The sequence below is a fragment of the Triticum urartu genome, chromosome 2 (assembly GCF_003073215.2).
Source record: "Triticum urartu cultivar G1812 chromosome 2, Tu2.1, whole genome shotgun sequence".
Taxonomy (NCBI): Eukaryota; Viridiplantae; Streptophyta; class Magnoliopsida; order Poales; family Poaceae; genus Triticum; species Triticum urartu.
This window is the reverse complement of record NC_053023.1, coordinates 40103246-40127957: the sequence shown is the minus strand read 5'-3', so window position 1 is coordinate 40127957 and position 24712 is coordinate 40103246. Positions and strand designations below refer to the sequence as shown.

General features: G+C 46.1%; 1 protein-coding gene across 1 annotated transcript; it reads right to left on the bottom strand.

Annotated features, from left to right (window-relative positions):
- Window positions 1–12855: 12855 nt before the first annotated feature.
- On the bottom strand, window positions 12856–17031 carry LOC125535511 (leucine-rich repeat receptor-like protein kinase PEPR2). Its single transcript, XM_048698577.1, has 2 exons — window positions 13613–17031; window positions 12856–13496 (listed from the first exon to the last, which is right to left on the bottom strand). Exons 1-2 carry the CDS (start codon window positions 16686–16688, stop codon window positions 13135–13137), a joined length of 3438 nt encoding a protein of 1145 aa, XP_048554534.1. The 5' UTR covers window positions 16689–17031; the 3' UTR covers window positions 12856–13134.
- Window positions 17032–24712: the final 7681 nt, after the last annotated feature.

Here is a 24712-nt window from a genome sequence, read left to right as displayed (position 1 = left end):
GTCTCGTAATAGAGGATGTTGATGCTGCTGCCTCCATCCATGAGTACTTTAGGGAATTTATATCCACCGACCTGAGGTGCCACTACCAAGGCTAACTGACCCGGATTATCAACCCGGGGAGGGTGATCCTCTCTACTCCACACAATAGGCTGCTCTGACCACCTCAAATAACGGGGAACCGCCAGCTCAACAGAGTTCACGGCCCTTTTATAAATCTTCTGGTCACGTTTGCATAAGCTAGTAGTGAACACGTGATACTGTCCACTGTTCAGCTACTTCGGATGGCTCTGGTAACCCGACTGCTGCTGCTGCTGACCTCCCTGACCAGACTGCTGCTGATTATATCCACCTTGATTTCCCTGAAAACCAGAATTTGAACCGCCACCCGGGCCAAGAAAACCGCCGGCTCCTGAGCCGCCGCCCGACCCATGATTGCCATCAAACGTGTTGGAATTCTTGAAGGCCTTCATGATTGCGCAATCCTTCCATAAATGGGTGGCTGGTCGTTCCCGGGTGCCGTGTCTCGGGCAGGGCTCATTGAGTAACTGCTCAAGAGATGGACCTGACCCGCCAGACCGAGGAGGCGGCCTCCCCTTGCGTCTCTGATTGTTACCCTATGCATTAGCATTAGCCACAAACTCTGGGTTGCCATCAGCCTTACGCTTATTGCCTCCTTGATTTGCAGGGTTATGTTGCTGACCCTTTCCATTGCCGTTCTTCTTTCCCTTCCCCGTCTTTTCCTCATCAGACGCGGGATCCTTGGTACTATCAGAATCGGCATACTTGACTAGAGCCGCCATCAGCTGACCCATATCATTACAATCACGCTTGATCCATTCCAGCTTCTGCCTTAGTGGTTCAAATCGGCACTTCTTCTCCAGCATGAGGACTGCAGAGCCGGCATCCATCTTATCAGATGAATGTATTATCTCCTTGACCCAGCGTACCCAATGAGTGGTAGACTCGCCCTCCTCTTGCTTACAATTAGTTAAGTCCACAATTAACATAGATTGCTTGCAAGTATCCTTGAAATTCTGAATGAACCGGGCCTTTAACTCCGCCCATGAGCTAATAGAATTGGGTGGTAAACCTTTCAGCCACGTCCGGGCCGTTCCATCCAACATCATGATGAAGTATTTAGCCATTGCTGCATCACTGACTTCCAATAGCTCCATGGCCATCTCATAGCTTTCAATCCATGTTCTAGGCTGTAAGTCGGACGTATAATTTGGCACCTTTCGAGGCCCTTTGAAGTCCTTGGGTAAACGCACATTGCATAAAGCCGGCACCAGACATGGAACGCCACCGGTTCTGGTAGCTACTCTCGTCTCAACAGAAGTCGTCGGATAATCCGGAAAGGCCTAATGAGCCGCTGGCTGAGTCGCTAGCTGAGCCGCTAGCTGAGCCGCCCGCTCATCCTCCTGACGTATCCGGTCCTGCACCGGGTTATAACCATCGGGCTGGTTACGGCGTTGAGCGTTTCTTGACAAAGCTTCTGACTCCATGTGCCTGTTGTAACTCGGGCTCCGGTTTGGACGAGAAAGAGCTAACCAGGGCGGATGAGTTGAATGAATCCTGTCCCGGCTGTAGGAATAGGTCTCTTGCTGAGCCAGAGCCGTCTGGACAAGTTCTCTGATCCTCCGGGTCTCCATCGCCGTCGGATCATCACCGTCCACTGGGAGAGCCGCCAAATGCGCCGATGCTGCGATTAAGTTCTCCATGGGGTTCGAAAAGTGACCCGGTGGTATTGGTACATAGCAGGGCGGGGCCATATTCCCATGAGGAGGTGCCATCTCCCGAGGCTGAGCCGGTCCTCCCGCTCCGGCTGTCATGAACCGATTTGCTTCAGGCGGGTTACTAGGGCCGGCACCGGGTGTAGCAAAAAGGTTCCGAGGGTCATAAACCGTGGGCAAACGGGATTGAGTTTTCTGGTGCCTCCTTCTCATCACCTCATTAGATGCGTTCAGGCTCATCATAAGCTGGAAAGCCTCTGACTGGAGCTGTTGCACCCGTGCATCCAAAGCCGCCCGTTCTGTGGCCAATCTGGTGTCCTCAGCTGCTAAGGCCTCCTTGGCCCGGGCTATCTCCTCACGAACCTGTGCCACCTCTGTATTTTTCTCATCTTGATTCGCAGGGATAACTGTGGCGGTTAACAGGGTCGTAAGCTTATCCATGACATCCATCAGCACCTGAGCCGGCGGGCGCACGGGGCCTCCTGCCCCGGCTGCTCCTGACCCGGACGTTATTGCTGTTGTGGCTGTAGAATTTTGGCCGGGTTGAGTACCAGCCATGAAGACTCCTGCCTAGTTTGGTGACTCAGAGGGGTCCGGTATACTGCTACCATCAGAACAGCCCCTAAGCCCGTCGTCTTGCAATGGGTACAATGAATCTGTCGAACCGGCGGACGAATCACCATCGGAGAGGACGGCCGTCTCACCACCATCTACAGATCCTTCAGAAAGTTCCCCTCCGTGGATGCAACCCACGAAGGCGCGCTTCACGACGGGTTGAGCCCGGGCGGGTCTCGGGCGCTGAGCCGTCTCGACGAAGTCGGTGCAGTTGTCCGGCTCAGGGCCCGGCTCACCAATCCGGCCGATGAAGACGTGGACTCCGCCGAAGGGGACCCGGTACCCGTACTCAATTGAGCCGGCGTCGGGGCCCCAGCCTTCGTCGTCAATGTAGATCTTGCCGCGACGACTCTTGGTCATCCGGCCCACAGTGTATCCCTTGAGCCCTTCGAAGTTGCCCTTCAAGAACTCAAATCCACCGTGCGCTAGCCCCACGGTGGGCGCCAACTGTCGTGGAATTGTCACGGCAGATGTCCTCTTGCAAGGACTTAGTCGTGGAGCCATCGCAACTAGAAAGCTTAAAGGGGTTAATCGGGACAAGGGACACAGGAGATTTATACTAGTTCGGCCCCTTACGGTGAAGGTAAAGCCTACGTCTAGTTGGGTTGGTATTGCTTGAGGTTTCGATGACCAGGGAGCAAGATATGCTATGCCCGGTTCTCGATGAGTTGTTTCTTGCCCTAAGCCGCCGACAGGTCGTCCCCTTATATACACAGGTTGACGCCCTACGGCCTACAGAGTCCTAGCCGGCTCATAGACAGTGTCCGGCTCGGTGACTAGTTAATTCTACCTTATGATACAAGTCATGCTATCATGGCGGTTTACCACCATGGGCCTTAGACCCTTTATTGAACCGCCATCTTCATGCTTGGTCTTGGGCTTCTTCTTCTGATGAGTCCCTCTTTGCGTAACCCGGCCCCTCCTGGGCGGCTTACACAAATAGTTATATCCCCAACATATGGTGCCAAATTAATTTTGTTACGATCTTGTCTCGGTAATATTCCATAGGGATTTTTATAATACTCCTTGATTAATTGTGCTAGACTTGTCAGTCCCACCGTTCATTCCTGTTTATTTCCACTTTTGTTTTTGAGCCAATTGTTTATTTCCACTTGAGAGCTCCTTTTGTGATTACCTCTTGATTTGTACAGTATCTCCTGATTCATTTGTGACTTTTGGTCAACTGCTAACACATTTGATGCAATAAATTTGGCATAGGATAGGATGGTTGTTCAAAAGACAAAACAGTGGCATCTACTTATCGGAAGTAGCATAAATGAGAGTATATATCCCAGTGTTTCTTTCCGACTTTATGTAAGTTTGAGCAATGAAATGTGATCCTTAATCAGAAAGCTTATTACCAACAAGGAGTTTCCTTCAACTCTAGTATCTTTGATGATCAAAGAAGCACAATAAAAGTACAACTCTAGTTAAGGTTAATTACAAAAAACTTATGAAAAATCAAGTGAGATTATCTCTCTTATGCTCTGCTCGTTAAAGATTTCCCTGAACATTGAGGTCTTTTACGGTGATTGGCGTAATACTGGGAGTACTTGCCCCTCTGATTTTTATTAGCCGTCCGATCTGGTGGGGGATTAAAAATGAATAAATCTAATTAGTTTAATCCGAGAAGGCATAATGGTCTAGGGTAAAATATTGTAGTTTCAACCGATCACGTCCACGACCAGAACCACGTCTAGTCGATCCAGGAGGTCAAGTCCTCGTTCTCGTCCCCTTCCTTCTGTCGGACGAGCCCGGCGAGAGGAACCAATTCACCGTCGTCGGCGTCGGCCTCGTCCCCCTCCTCGTCCCCTTCACTATAAAAGACGTGCCCGGCGAAAAGAAGAAGAATAAGGCATGACATCTGTGGCAGCAGTGTCGGTGGCGGCGCTATAGGAACCCCCCCCCCCACCACCACCACCGATCCCATCGCTTCCGGACTTGCATCCTAATGTATGAATCACCCGAATCTCAACTTACTTTGATTCGTAGCCTGCACTTCCTACTTATATTTGTTTAGTCATCATCGATTTAGGTTTCCCTAGTGCATGCAATTCAATTTAGAATTTTTCATCATCCATGGTCACTTCACTAGTTTATGGGGGACCCAGTTTATGGACGTTGATGATCGCTTGCCATAACATGTACAAGGAGCAAAGTTTAAAATTCCACGCAATAATTCGTACTAGGTTTTGCATGCATTTTTGTTTGTCGTTTCAGATTTTTATTCATCTGAATGGCGATGCAGGAAAACATGGCGGATGTAAGTCATGAGTCAATGTTGGAGTACTATCATATTGCCAACAAGATGTTTAATAGTGAGGATGAAGGTTATAAATTCTATAACAAATATGGTCTTGAGAAAGGTTTTAGTGTCCGGAGAAGCTATGTCAAGTGGGATGGATCCAACTGCCATATAATTTTAAGGAAATTTGTGTGTAGTCGTGAAGGGGTTCGTGAAGAGAAGGACATGAAGAGGAAGATGGAAGATAGAAAGAGGAGGCCATGGAGTATAACTCGTGTAGGGTGTAAAGCTAAATTGGTGATTGCAAGACAGGAGGAAACATGTCAGTGGTTTGTGAAGGATTTCATCGATGAACACGACCATCCTCTAGCCCCACGGGATCTGTCGTGTCTTTTGCGTTCACACGGAAGAATTAGCGATGAGCAGAAAGCGGACATTGCAGACATGGAAAAATCAGGGACCAGGAAACACCATATTATGGACATTTTGTGCATGCAATACGGTGGATATGATGAGGTTGGATGCATGAAGAGGGACATTTACAATTTCTGCCATGCTAACAAGCAGGAATCAATTGCTTCCGGAGAGGCTCAAACGGTGATCAATCACATGGTGGCGAGGCGAGAGCTAGATTCAGATTTTTTCTTCTTCAGGTACTTGGTTGATGGAGCTGGCCATTTGAAGGGACTGTTCTTGTGTGATAGTCAATCCCGACTTGACTATGAGGTTTTCGGAGACGTTATTATTTCCTATAGCACACACAGAACCAATAAGTACGATCTGCCATTTGTGTCGTTTGTCAGGTTGAATCATCACCGCAGCACTGTTATTTTTGCATGTGGTATCATTTCACATAAAACAAGCCAGGCATACGAGTGGACGTTATGGACCTTTTCTGATGTTATGGGACAGAAGTATCCTATATCTGTGATCACGGATGGGGACCTTGCAGTGCAGAGAGCTAGCAATCAGGGTGGTGTGGCCTGACTCAAACCATAGGCTCTGTATATGGCATATTCAGCAGAACATTGTATGCCATCTGCATGATGATGCGGTAAAGGAGGAATTCAGATCTTTCATATATAATACATCTTCCATTGAAGAGCATGAGAGAAAATGGTTACAATTCTTACAATGGAATAAAGTAACAAGTGAGGACTCTTGACTGCATCAGATGTATAAGACGAGAAAATTGTGGTGTGCTCCATATCTTGAGGGGCGTTGTTTCCTAGGATTGAGCAGCAATCAGCAGAGTGAGAGTTTAAACTCAGTGCTACATACGCATCTTGAGGCTAAGATGATGTTGTTTCAAATGCTAGAGCACTATGAGCGTTGCCTTGCGTCGCAACGCTTGAATGAGGCTCTCCAAGACATTGAGGCCTTGCAGTCCGTTCCGTTCACAGAGGAAAATGCTTCAAGTCTTGAGAAACATGCCGCAAAAGTTTACACTCCTGCTGTGTTTAAGTTGGTCTTATGGAGCATAAATGTTGTAAGAAAATGTGAGATCAGAGAGGTACTTGATGAAGTATAAGTTACCACATACGTTGTGTCTAAAAAGGAAAAAATGGATAAAAATATCAAAGTGCGCATGGAGTCGAAGGAAGGTCTGCTTTGCAGGATCAGTTGTTCTTGCCGCAAATTGGAATGCGCAGGCACACCATGTTCCCACATAGACATTGAGGCCTTGCAGTCCGTTCCGTTCACAGAGGAAAATGCTTCAAGTCTTGAGAAACATGCCGCAAAAGTTTACACTCCTGCTGTGTTTAAGTTGGTCTTATGGAGCATAAATGTTGTAAGAAAATGTGAGATCAGAGAGGTACTTGATGAAGTATAAGTTACCACATACGTTGTGTCTAAAAAGGAAAAAATGGATAAAAATATCAAAGTGCGCATGGAGTCGAAGGAAGGTCTGCTTTGCAGGATCAGTTGTTCTTGCCGCAAATTGGAATGCGCAGGCACACCATGTTCCCACATATTTTACATATTAGTAATTTTACAAGAAGAAACACTGCTCAGGTGTTGTGTTCCCACTAGGTGGACAATGAGTGCAAAATGTGCATTCGCACCGACCAGAAAGAGCGAGATGTATGAATACTCTACAACCCTGCAAAGGTACTGTAAGTTAAGGAATTTTAGCCACGCAACATGTTTCAAGGCATGCCACTCTGATGAGGCATTTCAACATCTAAAAAGGGTTTTGGAAGGACAAGATGTTTGCAAGGGATCAACAATTGAACAAGCTGCTCAGGGTATAACAGCATTAGGTTTGGCCCGTTGATGCCACAATCGGCTAACGTTGATGGTGAAGGTTTCGATAAGGTTCTGGATCCCGTGCATGTGCTAGGCCGAGGTGCTCCGAAGAAAAGGCTACAGGCAAAGATGAAGAAGACAAGATCACATGGTAGATGTGGCAATTGTCATGTGGCAGATGGTCACAATCGACGGACTCGCACCAAATTGTTAGAGGTACCTAATATGTCGTAATTTATTGTTTGCATGTGTCCAAATATATTCCATGGCATTAATTATATCCTTCTGTGTAGGATCTCGAAGCAGAACTATGGGAAAGTATCTAGTGCTCCCAGGCTTGGGGTGCTCCCGGTGCTCCAAATGTCCGAAAAACATTTTTAAAATGTTTAAAAAATTCTGAATAAAAATGCAGCACATCGAAGGAACATCGATGTCTCTTGTCACAAAATTTCAAATCAAAATTCGAAACATTGCTCGAGATACAAAAATGACAAATTTTTGTACATAACATAAGTTGGACTTTAGTTTTGGCCCATTATCACATTGATGTCAAATTTGTCATTTTTGTATCTCGAGCAATGTTTCGAATTTTGATTTGAAATTTTGTGACAAGAGACATCGATGTTCCATCGATGTGCTGCATTTTTTCAGAATTTTTTGAACATTTTAAAAAATGTTTTTCGCATCGGAGCACCGGGAGCACCCTAGGCCTGGGAGCACTAGATACTTTCCCAGATGGCTACAACATTGTGCGCATGATCAAACAACAAGTACGTCGACGATCAACCTGATGTTGGCATGTGCACTGTTGCTATGTATAGTACCGTGTGACCTTGTCTCTAAAATACACTTCATTCTGTCAGTTAGTCAGTGATTTCATCATAACTATTTGTATGTATGACTCAGCTATTTGGTGGTCCACTCCCTTGTAACAGTATGAGTTTGGGATATTTGGTTTGCATTTTCTATGTGAGTTTGGGATATTTGGTTTGCATTTTCTATGTGACTTTTTGATGTGCAACCTCAAGAATCATGGTTTCTTCATGGCTAGCGTGTAGCTTGTTTATTTTGCACGAGAAAATTTGGAAATAGGTGTACTGGAGGAATTATATTTCGCTCCCGAAGACAAAATATAGGCTGATAAATCCGAAAAAATACATCAGTCATACATGCTCTCCAATTGAAGAATACAGATGATGAATCATACTCATCCTGTATATCCTCCACGTAGAGTGCAAGGAAGACCCACGCTTGTAATAATCAAATAGATGAAGGTATTTAAGCAGGTGCGGGACTTGCTCGGGGGGCGAGGTGGGACTAAAATGTTAAGACGTGATCCTGGCACGAGATCGCCGCGACGTGGGCTAGCCTGCGCTGAATTCCTTGGATGGGTCGGGCTTTGGAGAGGAGGCAGGGCCGACGTGGGAAACCTACATGCAAGCATGGCGTCGGTAATCACGCCTGCACGAACGAACTCCACACCCCGCAGGCGGATCGTGCGGGGATATCGGACTGGGGCCTGACAGGCATACACGTGAGGGCCCGCACCAATTAATTCGGCCGGCCTGTCTCCAGGTGACGACGCGCGCGCGTGCAACGGCCCTTCCTCGTGCGCTTTGGCGGGGATCCGCCTGCGAGGTGGAAGAGCTGTTATAAAATTTTCATTCGAAATACAAGTGACCAACGACATTGGAAATCTACTTTACAAGCGCCAACACATGCGTTGAATGACACTTGGGACTTGCACTTTTGCACCTCCAAAAAACATTCATGGTAATACATGAAAATACTATACGGGTATGCAAAATTGTAGACACAAATAGAAGTGATATTCATATAAAATAGTGACTTGATAAGTTGCAAGAAGCATACCAAGCAAATCGATCAATAAAAAGACAGTACCATATGCTTAATAAATGAACATGGTAGTGATACTCCATGCACATCTAATAAATTTATAAGATGCATATACTGAAATAAATATCAATCTCAGTTTTCCTACAGATAGCTTGTGTAATGCTACACTGAAATAAATATCATCATGGTGGCAAATGGCAATTACTTCAGACCCTGTTAGGCATTCAATAACATCAAGTTTACTCTGCGCCTTCTTATTTTTGCTTTTCACATTTCGCAAGGCCCTCAACATGACCGTTGGCTCCCAACTCAGCCGATCCAACACATCACTCATACATACAAGGTTATATCCATACATTTAATATCTTAGTATTGAATAAAAATTCGAATTAATGTCAATTGAGTCTTACGACTTAGATATGAAATAGACACTCCCATTATTTATAATAAACTTTTATACTTACTTATAACTCATTTTTATAATATCACAATCATAGTTGATATACTTTTGTAGGTAATTTGTGATATTAACTAGATGTTAATTATGCTAAATATTAATAACGGTCTTGTTTAACAAAGATGTTGTGTGCTAAATTTGAAATGTGTTTGTAATGGAAGTTACGTTATTTTTGTTTTCTTTCGCTACATTAAGCCCTAAAAGATATTTAAAATTAATCTTCATAAATGTGAGAAAAATATAAACACACAAATATTTTCTTTTGCAGATTTATTTCTTATACTTACATGGACATAGTGTATATATCTATTTATGCATCTTCAAGTATCCTGGTAGAGATCTCTGAAGCACATGGTCTATCTTGATATTGGTTTATAGTTTATATAAATAAGAAAATTCTAGAGCATATAATTATTTACAAGGAGCTTGCCACCAAATCATTAGCATGTTGAATTATCCTTTCTGGATGAAATGTGTCTCACATGTCCCAAAATCCAATGATACATACATATGCTTCATTTCATAACAAAGATAGCCTTCATATATAATATAACATGTAGCGATTAATCGTCTCTTGACCGTTAAAATTAGTTTACATCTCATATCAATGATGCCGCCTTTCCTATCTTTCTCTGATCAACACACGCACGTATCGTGCACATACTAACAAACACACATGCACGCGTGTGGAGAGACACATACCAACGGATGCATGCAAACACACATGTCCTTGCACACTCGCAAACACACATAGATTATTAATACGTTCCAAAATAATTGAATGTCAAACTTCATTAAGTATATATAGAAATATATCAACATATATAAAACCAAATTTATCTCATTAGATTCATTATGACATATATTTTCATATTATATATATTTGATATCGTAGATATCTGCAGGTTATTCTAGGAAATTGCTTGATATTTAAAATATGACTTAGAAAAATCCTAGAACTTAAATTATTTTAGAATGGAGGGAGTAAATAATTGATCAGACCAAGCCTTTGTGTGTGGACTGTGGGCTGCTCCAGCCAGCCGATAGGGTTGTTCCAGACAAGAGAGAGAAAAGAGAAAGAACAACCGGAACAAAACCGAGTCAGCTGCTGCTGCCTTGAGGGGGAAAAATCGACTGAAACAAAACAGTTTTTTCAGGCACCTGACCATTAGCAAAACTGGCAAATATAATTACCGTGATTTATTTTTTTAAACACTCATGCGCTCATATATACGCCATGATTCAATTAGAAACTCTGATATTTAGTTCTTCTGATCACTCCTTGATCTTCGTATCTTCTTTCCTGTCAAAAATGCAGTTTCTTATTCAGCAGGATATATTCGGAGATCGCGCTCTACGATCATTCCTTGGTTCGTGCTGCCGGCAACGTGTGAGTCAACCACGTTTGGAATACCGAGAGACACGCTAGCACGTTCCCCTGGTATATAGCTGGATTAATTAGTGGCGCAACGCCAGTACGGAGTAAGTAGTAACATTATGGTCATATATATATGCCGATCCATAACACACATAGCTGTAAACTGCTGCATTTTGTAAAGGATTAATCAACTATATCATCCACGCCGACCACTGCTCGAGCCCTCCGCCTGCTTCCCTATATATAGCGACGGTCGATCGACAGCACAAACAACGCTCACAGCAGGAGACACATTAGCCGGCCGGCCTCTGAGTTCATTGCCACCTAGAAATAGAATCAAGGCAAGCTCATCGTCCGTCCAGCAGCCTGTACGTGATCGATCCATGGCTTCCGTGGCTCGGAACACCATGCTGCTGCTCGTCCTGGTCGGCGCCTTCCTGCAGCTGGGCTCCGTCGAGCCCGCCGGCAGGATGCTGGCCGGCAAGGTCGCAGGTGGGGGGCGGCGGGGGCGCGGCCCGCATCCTTTTAGGCATCGTCGACGTCCACAACAACGTCCACAACAACGTCAACGTCCAGGTCGCCAACGTCAACGTGCACGAAGTCGAAGCCGAGGCCGGCAAGCTAGCTCCACCCATGAACCTTCCCCAATGGCAGCTGCCTGCAGATGCATGCGAGTTTGTCATTGTTCCTTCATGCACGCATGCATGTGTCAATGCTTCGTGTGTTTTGGACGGAGAGCTCTCTTTGCCAAGTAGAAGTAGCAGCTAGCTCATGTCTAATTTGTATCCCAGTTTCGCTATGTTGTGGATGCCGCCTGAATTAATTAAAGTGTACTCCCTCTGTAAAGAAATATAAGAGTGTTTAGATCACTAAATTAGTAATCTAAATATTTTTATATTTCTTTACGAAGGGAGTACTTTATTTACTTGTATTAGTTCTGTTGATATTCTCCGAAAACAGAAGAAGATCTTGTTGATATTGATGATTATAGTAGTATTTATACAATAATACAAGGAAAAACGGACGCTTTTTTTCTACTGACCGGATTGTTGTGATCGTGAAGGCACGCCAGCGGAGACGGGAAGAGCATGTCCCAACCCAAAAAATAAAGCAAAATTTGACCCAAAATACAAAGGGACTAGTAAATCAGGACGGAGGTACTACCGCTGTATCTCTACTAATTAATACCGTGATAACCAACAATAATTACTATCCGCTAAAGGAAAACCATCCACCAAATTGTTCCATGCCCACAACGACCGCTACCTCACACCATGGGCGCGCATGGTGATCTGTACGAGGCCACATTGACGTCCTCCGTGCGCGCCAAGCCTCCTCACGCCATGATACCTCTCCGACGTATTTATAATTTTTATATCAACTATATATGCTTTTGGTGCAAGTTTATATCACCAAGATCCATGTTGTGTGCATGTTTTTTAATCATTTTTCTTTCTACTTAATGGTAATACCAATGCCATTAATTCTTTCTTTCTTCAAAAACTTTATTATTTTGATATTTTTTATTTTTATTTTATTTTTGTTCTTCTTTAAGGGTGATACAATGCATTTATTCTTTGAGGTGACAACATGTGCCCTCTTGATGTTTTTTAGGGGAGCATGTGCCTTCTTGATGTTTTGTTTTTATCAGGTTGGTGGGCTGTAAGCTGCTTCAGCCCAATTAGTGTTTTTTCTTTCCGATGGAGCCCAATCGGTGTTTTGGGGCACCATATTGTCTGTGAACAAATGCATGAGTTGGGCTGTGTTAGGGACATCGAGCAAATCAGAATTTCGGTCAGTCAATTCAGCCGTATATGGTTGTTTTTTGAAAATTCGCCTGGCCCATATTCTAAATTATGTTCAGGGTGACTAGGAAAGACAAGCAGTTCGAAGAGTTACAAGCAGGATCTCAGACACTATGTCTGGCACCTTTCACAGAGTCATAAGCACGGTTGTTCTGATCCTGAGCTCGGGTGAACAATAAAATCAAAAAAAATGTGAACTATTTTGTGTGAACCATTGACAAATGTTTTGATAGCTTGCAAAATTTTAACACCATATAACATTCGAGGAAAATATGGCAAAAAAAAACAAATTCAATGCTCCAAAATGTTATTCTTTAAATGCATTTTTGAGCGTTTATTCTAGCTTTTTGCCACATTTTTCACGAGCCGCATTTTATGATGAAATTTTGCAAGTTATCAAAGCATTTGTCAATGTTTCACACACAAAAATCAGAATTTTTTTATAAAAAACAATTTTTTATTTTACTGTTCACCCGAGCTCACATGAGCTCGGGATTAGAACGGCACTTTCGATGTTCGTCCCAACTTGCGACCAGTACCATCAGGCCAATGATTATAATTGATCGAGTTATCAAACATCAGTGCTCGTAATCACCACCAAAAGAAAGCTCAGTAAATCATCGTAGGGCGACGACGCTCCACCACGGGTTTCTCCTCTCCGCTGGTCAGTGGTGAACAGAAGTACAGAGCAAAACCACATAGGCGTCGCACATTGGCAGTTCCACACTCCATTGGGAGTACTTGCACTTAGGTCCGGTTTGCAGCTCCGCGGAATGCTACAACGGTTCACTGTCTCACTTGTGATGATGCTCTGAAATGATGATACTCTCGTCTATCCTCATCAAGATGTTCACCACCTCCCGCATCGACGGCCTGGACTGGCAAGCCGTCTGCGTGCACGAGACGGCCAGATCCAACAGGTCCAGCGCCTTCGCCTGCTCATGTTCAGGCCAGTACATGATCTCCTCGTCCAGGCAGCTCATGATGCTCCCATAGTCCGCCTGCACCGTCAGGTTGGACCTCATCCAGGTCACGATGTCGACGCCGTCCCCGAACGCGGGATCAACGGGCATCTTCCTGGTCAGGAGCTCGAGGAGCACCACCCCGTAGCTGTACACATCGCTCTTCTCGGTCAGCCTCGTCGAGTAGCCTTGCTCTGAACACAAATGGCAACACATGTCGTTAACTCTGAAGTTTTACATAAACATTTCACAGAAACATAAAATGCTTCATTGTCAACAAATGTGTATGCAGAATATTTGTCAAATTTACCTGGAGCAATGTAGCCGAGGGTGCCAACGACGACCGACACCGTCGCGTCCGCATCCTCATCGCCGACGATTTTCCCCATGCCAAAGTCTGTAATCTTCGGCACCAACTCAACATCCATCAAAATATTACTCGACTTGACATCCCTGTGGACAATCATGGGCACACAGTCATGGTGAAGATATGAGAGGCCTTCCGCGGCACCGAGGGCGATGATATGCCTGGCCGTCCAGTCTAGAGCCACCTGGGGCGTCCTCTCATGCAGCAGCTCGAACAGAGTCCCCTCCGGCATGTACTCGTAGAGGATCATGCCAACATTTCTTCGAATGCAGTACCCGGCCATCCTGACGATGTTCCGGTGCCTCACCGTGTTGAGTATCTTCATCTCAATGGGGAATCCGCACCGTGACAGATCAACCGTCTTGACCGCCCACTGCTTCCCGACGGCAAACTGCGTCTTGTATACCGTGCCGTGCCGGCCTTTGCCGATGACGTACTTCTCGCTCAAGTTGTCGGTGGCCCGGAGGATGTCTTCATAGGTCAGATCCTCTGGCAGCTCCTCTGTTGAGTCGAGGTTGCGCACCGAGCCATTTTTCGCCGATAGGCGCTTCGACCTCTTCACAATGAAATGGATAGCACACAATGCTGCAACCATGACTGTGAATGTTGACAGTAACAATGCCACAATAACTTGTGTGTTCCTCCTTCGGGTTTTGCGAGACTGGTCTCTTGAGCAAGGTGCATTGCCAGGATGTGTGCACAACTGAGCGTTCCCGCGAAAAGCGTCGGGGGACTCGTCGGCGAGCTTAGCCCAGTTGCCAGCAGGGAGCTGGCCAGAGAGCTCATTGAACGAAACATTCACCGCAGAGAGTGAGATCATGTTGGAAAGCTGTGATGGAATCGGACCGGATAACGAGTTTGCCGACAAGTCGAGCACCTCCAAGCTCCGAAGGTTGCCGAGGCTACTTGGAATCTGGCCCCTTAGTCTGTTGTTGCTAAGGTCCAGATTTCTTGAGATGTACTGAAGGTTTCCTAAGCTAACAGGGATGGTTCCTTCCAAAGAGTTGCCACCAAGGTCCAGCTCAAGAAGGCCCTGTGTTGCAGTGAAGGAGTCGGGGATTGTTCCGGTGAGCTTGTTGCCACCGAGCAGAAGATATTGCAGGCTATCGAGTGTTGCAACCTCTGCTGGTATGCTTCCATTCAGATGGTTACCTCCAAGGTCCAAATAGAAGAGCCTCTTGCAGTTCTTAAGCTCTGGCGGTATCGGTCCGGTGAGCCGGTTCAACGACAATCGCAGAGTCCCGATCATGCTTAGAGCTCCGAGCTCGTGCGGTATCGGGCCGGCGAAGTTGTTGCTAGACAGATCAAGCATGGTGAGGTTGCGCCATGAGCCGAGCACACTTGGTATCCTCCCATCAAACCGGTTGCCACTCAGGTCCACAAATGACCACCCGGTGTTCGTGGCCAAATCTTGCAAGCTCCCACTCAACTTGTTGTCGTTGAATCTGACCCTCCAGAGAGACTGACATTTCGCTATCTCCCCGGGAATGCCCCCACTGAACTGGTTGTGTCCGACGACAAGCACGGCGAGCCGGCCGCCGGTGCAGAGACCGGCCGGGATCGCGCCGCGGAAGCGGTTGCCGGTCAGGTCGACACGAACGAGCCCATGGGTCGTGTTCAGCCCCAGCGCTCCCGGGACCTCGCCGGTGAAGTTGTTGAACGCCAGGATGAGCTCTCTGAGCTTCCTCGACTGCGTGATCCCGGCAGGAACCTCTCCGCTCAGGCTGTTGTTGTAGAGCTGCAGCTCCTCCATGTCCGGCATTTGCCACAGCGCCGGAGGCACCGTCCCATGGAGCGTGTTCTTGAACAGGGCCAGCTTCCGCAGACGGCCGAGCTCGCTGAAATCCGGCGGGATCGTCCCGGAGAGGCTGTTGTTCTGCAGCTGGAGCTCCACCAGCTCCCGGCACTTCCCGATTTCTCGCGGGATTGTTCCGGCCATGCCGTTGTCGGCCATGGAGAACCTCTGTAGCCGGCTCAGGTTACCGACGAACCGCGGGATCGAGCCGTTGAACCAGTTGCCGTTCAGATACAGCATCGTCAAGGACTTGCATCTCCCGATTGCCTCCGGAACAGGTCCGGTCATCCCGTTTTTGGTGACCGCCAGGCTTTCCAGGTCGGCGAGCTCGCCGATGCTCGCCGGCAGCTCCCCGACGAAGCTGTTGTCGTCGAGGAACAGCTGCTGCAGCCTTGGCAGGGACGCGAAGAAATCCGGCACCGTGCCGCCGATCTTGTTGTAGGATAGGATTATGTCGGTGAGGTTGCCGCAGTTGGCGAGGCTTCCGGGGAGCTCACCGGTGATGCCGCCGTTGCTGTCGACGGCGAGGTAGGTGAGCCGGCAGTGGGCCGGGAACTCGGGCAACGGCCCGGTGAGGCCGTTGGTGCTCAGGTTCAGCACCCGGATCCCCGGGAGAGAAGCCAGCAGCTCCGGCGGGATGGCGCCCGCGAGGGAGTTGTTGCTGAGGTCAAGGTGCTCGAGGACGGACGCGCCGGCGCCGGCGGCAGGCACAGCCGGGATCTCCCCGGCGAGCGCGTTGCCGCCGAGGTCGACCTTCCGGAGCTGGCGCGAGGAGAGCAGCTCCGGAGGCACGGGCCCCGTGAGGCGGTTGCGTGCCAGGAGGAGGGTGGCCACGCCGGAACACGCGGCGAGCGCGGCCGGGACGGGGCCGGCGAAGCCGTTCCCGCTGAGGTCGAGCGAGGAGAGGGCCGTCGGGAGCGCGCAGAGGCGCGGCGCGGACGCGGACAGCGCGCCCGCCAGGCCCAGCCCGGAGAGGTTCAGCGCGGCGACGGCCCCCGCGGCGGTGCACGTGACGCCACGGAACGCGCAGTGCTGGGTGGCCGCCGAGCTGGTGTTGGTGCTGCTCTGCCAGGACGGCAGGAGGATCCGCTGGGAGGCCTCGGGCAGGGAGGCGAGGAAGGAGAGGAGGACGGCCGTCGGCGACGGCGGCGTGGCGGAGGTGGCGGGTGGTAAGATGAGGAGGAGGAGGAGATGCAGGAGCAGGAGCAAGAAGATGCGCGACATGGGGTGGGAGAAGGTGGTACTAGGAGAGTCTCTGATTGGCGCGTGGTGCGCCGTTCCCCGGCGATCTCAAGGCGGCGACGGTGAACCGGAGAACTGGAATCCGATCACCGGTGCACACCTGCGCGCACAGAAGAAGCCGACGGGATGCGAATGCGATGCCCGCTCGTCATGGACTGTATTTTCGCCATTGTCAGCCATATCCGAGTGGAGCAGAGCAGGTGACGCTGCCCGCACGGCCGCACCGCGGCGTCGGGGATGACGGGTCATATTCCGAGCCCGGATGCTAGGGGACGAGGAGAGAGGTTGGGCCGAGCGTGCAGGTGGAGGGGAGTGCGCTTTATTCGGGAGAATTTCTGCTTTTTCATCTCAGATCAGACAGGCACTGTGTGGGTGTGGGATTCCTTGTCGCCACTAGATTTGTACTAGTGGGATTCGGCAGGCGCCCGTCGCGTCACTGTTTGATTCTCGCTGCTGCATTCCATCGATGCTTCCCCGTGCTCCACCATCATTTTTTTGCCTATGATTCTAAACCAAGGCCAAAATGACGGTTTTGGCCTCAAAATTTAGCGCGATTTTGACTCATCTTTGAAAATAAATTTGGATTTGACTTTTTTTTCTACCGCCATACACGTTAAAGGTGGGTTATAATGGGCTACCGCCATGGTCGACGGCGGTAGGCTCCTGATCCATACTCCGTCGTCGAAATGAGACCCGGGCTACCGCCACAGCCGTTGGCGGCAGGTCACCTAGGCGAATTCTGAGATATAAAGCATACGTCTTGCTATGTAGTATGATTGAACCATTGTGGAGGTGTGGTGGCTAGTGTTCTTTAGGTAGGTCGAGTAATTTCTTTCTTTCTTTCTTTCTTTTGTTTTTGCCCAACTAAAAAAACATTTTATCTAATTAATATTTGATTTGGGTTATTGTTAAAAAACATTCTGCTTGCTTATCTATAACTACTTAAAAAAATTCTGGAATGATATAAAGCGTACGCCTTGCTACGTATGATTGAACCATTGTGGAGGTGTGTAGTAGCTAGCGTGTCCAATGTTCTTCAGGTAGGTCAAGCAATTGTTTTTTTTTCTTTTGTTTTTGCTCAACTAAAAAGACATTTTGTCTAATTAATATTGGATGCAGATTATTGTTTAAAAAACATTCTTTTACTTATCTATAACTATTTTTTAAAATTCCTAGAAATATATAAACATATATGATGCCTAGGGTAAAATGAGGTACTCTCATGTATATTTAACCCATGTATATTTTGGTATAAACATGTATGATGCCCTAGGGTAAAATGAGGTACCCCCGTGTATACTTTGGTTGGAACGGAGGGGGTAACAGATATTGGAGTGAACACAATCAGATAAAGCATACACCTTGCCGTGTACACTACTATTGAAGCATTCCGGTGCTAGCTTGTTAAACAATCTCATTTTATTTATGCATTAACTAAAACATATTTTAAAATATAAAAGATAAAATATGTTATATTGGATAAATTTACAACCAAAATATGCATGCAAAAGGCGCTTTTGAAAGCAACAAAGTTAGAAGCTCCCCTTCTCAGTAGTTCCACAATTCAGTCTGTAGATAGTGGAAGAACCCATAAATACAAACAAAAAAAAGAGAATCAGAAATGGACCTTAATTTGAAAGAGGGAAGGGGCTCAAAGTAATACGATGTGCATGATTCGTGTTTAGCATATCTACTTAGTATTTCAGATTACAAGAGATATTCTTATCCAATTAGAAAATGCAGCCATCTACCCATGTAAGATGATCCACTTGTTATCTTCTAGACATGACCGTATGCTTCAATTTTTCTGAAACCTGCACTATTATTGTTCTACTGAAATATGTAAAGAACAACATTGATATGCTGAAGTTTTGTCAAGTTGTGTGCTCTCCAATATCTACTAACACATTTTACCCTAGGCATCATATATATCTTTCTAGGAATTGTTAAAAATAGTTATGTACTCCCTCCATCCTATAATATAAGATGTTATTTCAACCAATGTGTACTCATATATTATTTGTAATAACATCCTACATATATTTTTAACAATAATCCATATCCAATATTAATTGGAAAAAAACATTCTTTTTAATTGAAAAAATAAACAAATAAATGGTTATGCCAAGATTTGAACTCAAGATCTACCAAAAGAACTCTGCACACACTAGTCACAACACCTCCACTGTACTAGTACATCGCAAGGCGTTCTTTATACCTTCAAATTCGCCTACGTAACCTACCACCTTCGACTATTGATGATGATTTAGGATTTATTGAGATGATTTTGATGTTATTTGGTTCAGTGTATGAAATTGTGGAGCGGTTGTTGTGTGGTTGCCCTACTTTACATCACCTATTGGAGCACGTGTGCCCTATTTTACATCATCTCTTCGAGTTAAAGGTTTTTGATGATGTAAACATTCACTTTCGTGATGTGAATTTTACTCGAAGCACAATTTGGTGATGTATTTTACATCATTATTGGAGATGCTCCATCTTCTCTGTTTGGGTCGTCTTCTAATCGGAGCTTTTCTTCTGCTATCACCATGGTGGGTGTACATTGTGAAGCTATCTGGGTGTGGACTCGGCTCCTTGATGTCCTTTGGTTGTTGTGATGTAGCCTTGGATGTGTCTCATTGTTGTCATGTAGCCTCGGATGTGTGTGGCTCTTCGTCCGGGTGTGGAATCGGTTACTCGTTGCCCTTCGACTGCTCCAATAGCATTGAAGCATCATGAATGGTCTTGGTTGATTGGAACTCTTCCTCTACAATGGTGGTCTTCCTCGTGCAACCTCTCGTTCGTGTTATCTGATGTGATCTATTTCTTACCACCCTTGTTTTCCTCTATAATTTCTTGACTCTAGGGTTTCCTGTTCTTAATGAGTGAAAGCAGTGTTGCTACATTTCGTTAAAAAATTATGATGCATCAGACAAAAGAGATCAACTAAACTTGACTAAAGTGAACTACGACCCAAACTAAACACTTGACATTCCATGATGGAAATTGTTCCAGTTGATTGCTTCTTTAGGATTACTCAAGTTAGAGCACATGCATGGCTTCCAATTCCAAGAACAAAGTACGTCACCATAACCTAGTAAAAACATCATCTGTGATTGGTCCCTGTAAATTAAGTAAAAATATAAGTTCTTTTTCACATTACCATATCCCGATTGTAAAGAAACTATATATATGAGGAATATTACCATCAACAATTGAGTGTAGCTAAAATTGGCATTGTAATCAGCACTACATGCCCCTTTGTCCTCAGAAACACTATCATCTATGATATGTGCTTGTACTTGTGCACCAGCACTACATGCCCCTTCACCAACCTTTTGCATCTTGTAGGAAAAGAAATCCGGTGAGTTCTCATAAATAATGGAAACAATTATACCATTGGAAACGCAATTGTTATTTAGCTACATACCACTGAAATATGTGTTGATTGAACATGTGCACCATCATTACATGCCTCTTCCCCAACATGTGATGTAGCTTTGTTTTGTCTCTTTTTCCTAGCCTTGTGCTTCTTATCCAACCAATTTCTTTTGCGTTTTGAAGTTTTTGTTTGAACCTCCTTTTTCTTTAGGCACGCCGTACTCAACAAGTCATTTGGATTTGGTGGACTAGCATCTGCAGAGACTATACATGCATCCCTAGAAGTGTTTGTGCATCCATTGATTATGTCTTTAACTTGCTTACCAAGGATGTCAAGTGTGTTGTCTACTAACATGATTACTTCTGGAAAGTTAGTCGCTCGATGTGCTAAATTGTGGAATTTGTGAGACACAAATCTGTAGCTAAGCATTGCAGCCATATTTGGATTTTCCATTACATTTCTTCCCATGTTATCTTTTATAGTTCCACTCCTTGCTTCCCGCATCCATCGCTTTAGCACATATTGTGGTGGTAGTGACTTGATATTCATCAAATCAAGAACCTTAAGAGCATGGGCACACAATATCCCAATTCTATCAAATTGCCGGCAGCTACACACAACTGTTTCCTTCAAAGGATCACCAGTAACTTTATACTCCTCCTCGTAGGTGAAATCTCCTACTAGATATTCATTATTACCATCCAAAGCCTTTGTGCAATCTGCCAATGATCTTTCAAATTCACCTTGAAAAGCTTCAAATATAACATGTGTATATAGCTTGCTAGCTTGCACTAACATTGGTGGTGGTCTCCTCATACATAGTTTAGGCAACTTCTTCCTAGAATCAAATTCTGAGTTCAGCTCATTATTCCTTTTTCCTTGCACCACCCTTTCAAAATGCTTAAAGAAAGTATGATATCAAAATCAGATTTGAAATGGATTTTCAAGTCATTGTTCATACTCTCACTCAATTGTGTACTTCTCATTCCTAATGTGAAGACATCCTTCATACTCCCTCCATTCCTTTATGTAAGGTGTATTTGTTTTTGATAAAATTTCACAATATAAGGTACATTTCTTCTAATTCCTCGCAATTCCGTTGTTAGCCCTTCAAAAAAAAGGAGAGTATCTCTCCCCTGATTGCATGCATCTCTTCTTGTAAAGAGGAAAAAGAAAAGTATCTCTCTTCTGATTGTGTTTATCTCTTACTTTCCTTGCCTAATGATTTAGTTGCCGCTAATCAATGATTTGCCAAGGTTAATTTCGTCCTAACATGTGTATAGTTTGTGCCTTGGTCACCGTGCCGGAAATAATACACCTTACATAAAGGAATGGAGGGAGTATAACACTCAGCCCATTTTTCTTTCACCTTGTATATACTATCCAACCAAGTTTGTTTGCTCACCTTTTCTCTCATGAGGTCAAATTTTTGTTCAAACTAGATCACGTCTTCATACTCAAACATGCACGTGCTAAAATCTGATAGAATACTTGGCTCTTCATTCTTCTCTGTTTTCTTTCCTTCATTCTTCTTGTTTTCTTCCCTTCATTCTTCTTTTGTTTCTGACCTTCATTATTATCTTCATTCTCCCCTTCAATCTTCTCATCATTGTTCTCCTCGTTCTTCTCCTCATGTAGATGTTTGATAGCATTTTGCATAATATGAAAAGTGCATAATCCATGCCATGTTTCTCGAAACACTTCTCTAGCTGCATTTCCCATTGCAGTATCTTGATATGTAAAGAATGTTTTAGGATGTTTTAGTATATCCTGAGAAGAAGAGAGGAACTCGAAAGCATTGCTACCATATTGTTTGAAGATGACACTAGAAAGGCCGGATATGATATTATGTACCCAGTAGTAACTACTCCCTCCGTTCCTAAATATTTGTCTTTTTAGACATTTCAAATGGTTACAACATACGGATGTATGTAGACATATTTTTGAGTGTAGATTCACTCATTTTGCCTTGTATGTAGTCACTTGTTGAAATGTCTAGAAAAACAAATATTTAGAAACGGATGGAGTAGTAATTAAAATTTTATTTTTTTGGGCTGGGGGCGATGGCTCCCTCTGAGAATGTATCCTATGCACCCAGTGAATTGGTGCACCAGACACTTCCACGACGTTTGATGATGAAGGAAGGGGCACTACATCGTCTGGTTGTACAAGCTTTGGTTCCCTCCTTGGAGCATTCCACGCATTATTCTTATTACCAAATAAAAAATCACTCGTTCCTCTTTTAGCATTGCCGTGCGAAGAAGTGTGGTGTGAGGCGACCAGGTGGTAAAGCGGGGATGTCCTTGCAGGCGTGCGTGTGGTGTTGCATTCGGTTGTTGTAGTGGGCTTTGGTACGAAGATGGAATAGCGGTGCGCTCTATAAATAAATAACGATTTTGCTCCATGCATGTGTAGTTTAGTGTTGCTGTTCATTAGAATTGATTTTTCTTCCGCATGATTTGTTTGCTGATTGGTGCGAATGAGATATGCTTGCAGCATAGTACTCCTTCCGTTCCAAAATAGTTGTCATCAAAATAGATAAAAATGATGTATCTAAAATTAACATACGTCTAGATGCATTCTCTTTTATTCATTTTTTATAACAAGTATTTCCGGACGGAGGGGGTACGTCCGGTACGTGGGCATCGTTCCTTGTTCCCACCTGGCCATAAGAGCAACTCCAATGGGGTGACCCATTTCGTCCGCGGCCGTCTGTTTGGGTCGGCGCGGATAAAAAGGGCGGCCCAACAGGCCGACCCAAACGGACACACGTCCGCTTTTGTCCACCTGCCGAGCTATTCCCGGCTCATTTTTGAGCCTGATTTACGTCGGCGCGGACACAACACGGACGCGCGCGCGCTCGCCCTTTTTCCTCACCGGGCCCGCTGGTCGGTGGCACATTGGATTCACACCCTTGCCCGCCTGCTACATCGCCGACGCCGCCGGTCATTTTTTCAGATAAAAATGGATACATAGATAATTCTAGCGTACACAGATAAAAAGAAAAGACCACTACTCGTCGATTCTGACTCCGACTCGGTAATGTCCTCCTCTGACGTCTGAATGTAGGCATCAGCATACGCCTTGTCTTCAAAGTCCCAACCCGCCGTTTCTCGTAGTTTCAGTTTCAATTGAGCTGCCTGCTTCCGCGAACGCTTGTCCTCTCGATAGGCGGCTCACTCCCTCCTCCTCGCGTCCCTCTCCAACCTTTTTTGCTTGTAGAACTGGCGCTCGTCGACGATGTCCTGCGGGAAGCCTCCGCGCCACACCATCAAGGCTTCCACGTCCTTCTCCGCGATGGCGAGGCGACGCTGCCGCCTCCGGTGGACACGATGATCCTCGTCGGTGAAAAGCCGCGAGAGATGCGCCAGATCCTGCGCTCGCTGGCTCGACACGTTGGAAAAATTCATATCCCGACGAGGCCTCAGGAGGCACCATGCCGCCGCGTCGTGCGCGCGGGCCGCCTCCTCTGCGGTGTCGAAGGTGCCGAGGATGAGACGTTTCTCGCGAAACCAGATCTCGGAGGAGAAGGCGCCGGAGCGGCGCTTGAGGACTCCGCAAAAATCGGAAGCGCCCAGGCGGCGGATCGACATGGTGGCGCAGAGGCGGTGAGAGTGGGCGGCGAGCAGAGGCGGCGAGAGTGGGCGGCGAGCAGAGGCGGCGAGAGTGGGCGGCGGACAGAGTATGGAGGGAGCGCCTTCTTTATAACGAGCGCCGGCCGCGGCGCGCGCGCAAACCTTTCCCGCGCGCTCGAGCGCCAAAACCAGCGCGTGCTAGGCCGCTTTCCCCCGCGCGCTGGTGCACCAAAACCAGGGCGACACCATGATCTAAAACGCGCGCGGTCATGAAATGGGTCGGCCCGTTGGGCGCACTGCCAACCCAAAACTAAAAGAGGACGGACGGCCGATTCAATCGGACAAAAAGCGGACAAAAACGTCATTCGTTTGGGTCGACCTGTTGGAGTTGCTCTAATCCACGCGTGCAAGTGGTTTCCCTCGTGCAACTGGCGAAACAGTGCCTGCGCGCGGTTGAGTTCAATTTCCAATGGCGGGCACAAGATAGACTTGCAGCGACAAAACATAGACCACGGCCAAGACCTTGCAATTTGGGTGGGGCCAGGGAAGAGTAGCGGAACAAGACCCATTCGGGATGTCCTGTGCCTCTACGAGATAGGTACAGTGTGCATACCTCGGTTTTACTAACACATAATGGTATGTCTGAATATGCGTTTTAGGCTGGCCATAGTAGGGGTAACATAATCGGAAACATGCACTTGGGACTAGCAAATATGCTTATGTGACACACAATTAAAGAAGAGAGAGGGTTAGTAAACATAGTCATCTCGTTTCATCACGAAAACCTTCTTGCAAAGATATTTCATGCTCAAGTTGAAGAGGCATACTGTATAGTCCTTGCATATGTAGTTTGAAATGATTTTTCCAAAGGACATATAAAATTAGTTACCCATATGAGATTTCCTATACTTTATTTGTATGCAATCCAAGTTCGATTATCCAGCAATAACCATGGCGCAACATAACATAGCTACTCGGTTGCAGCTTATATTTGCTCAAACATCAATGCTACCTGGAATGAATTTGAGAGAAGCACCATAATGCCACGG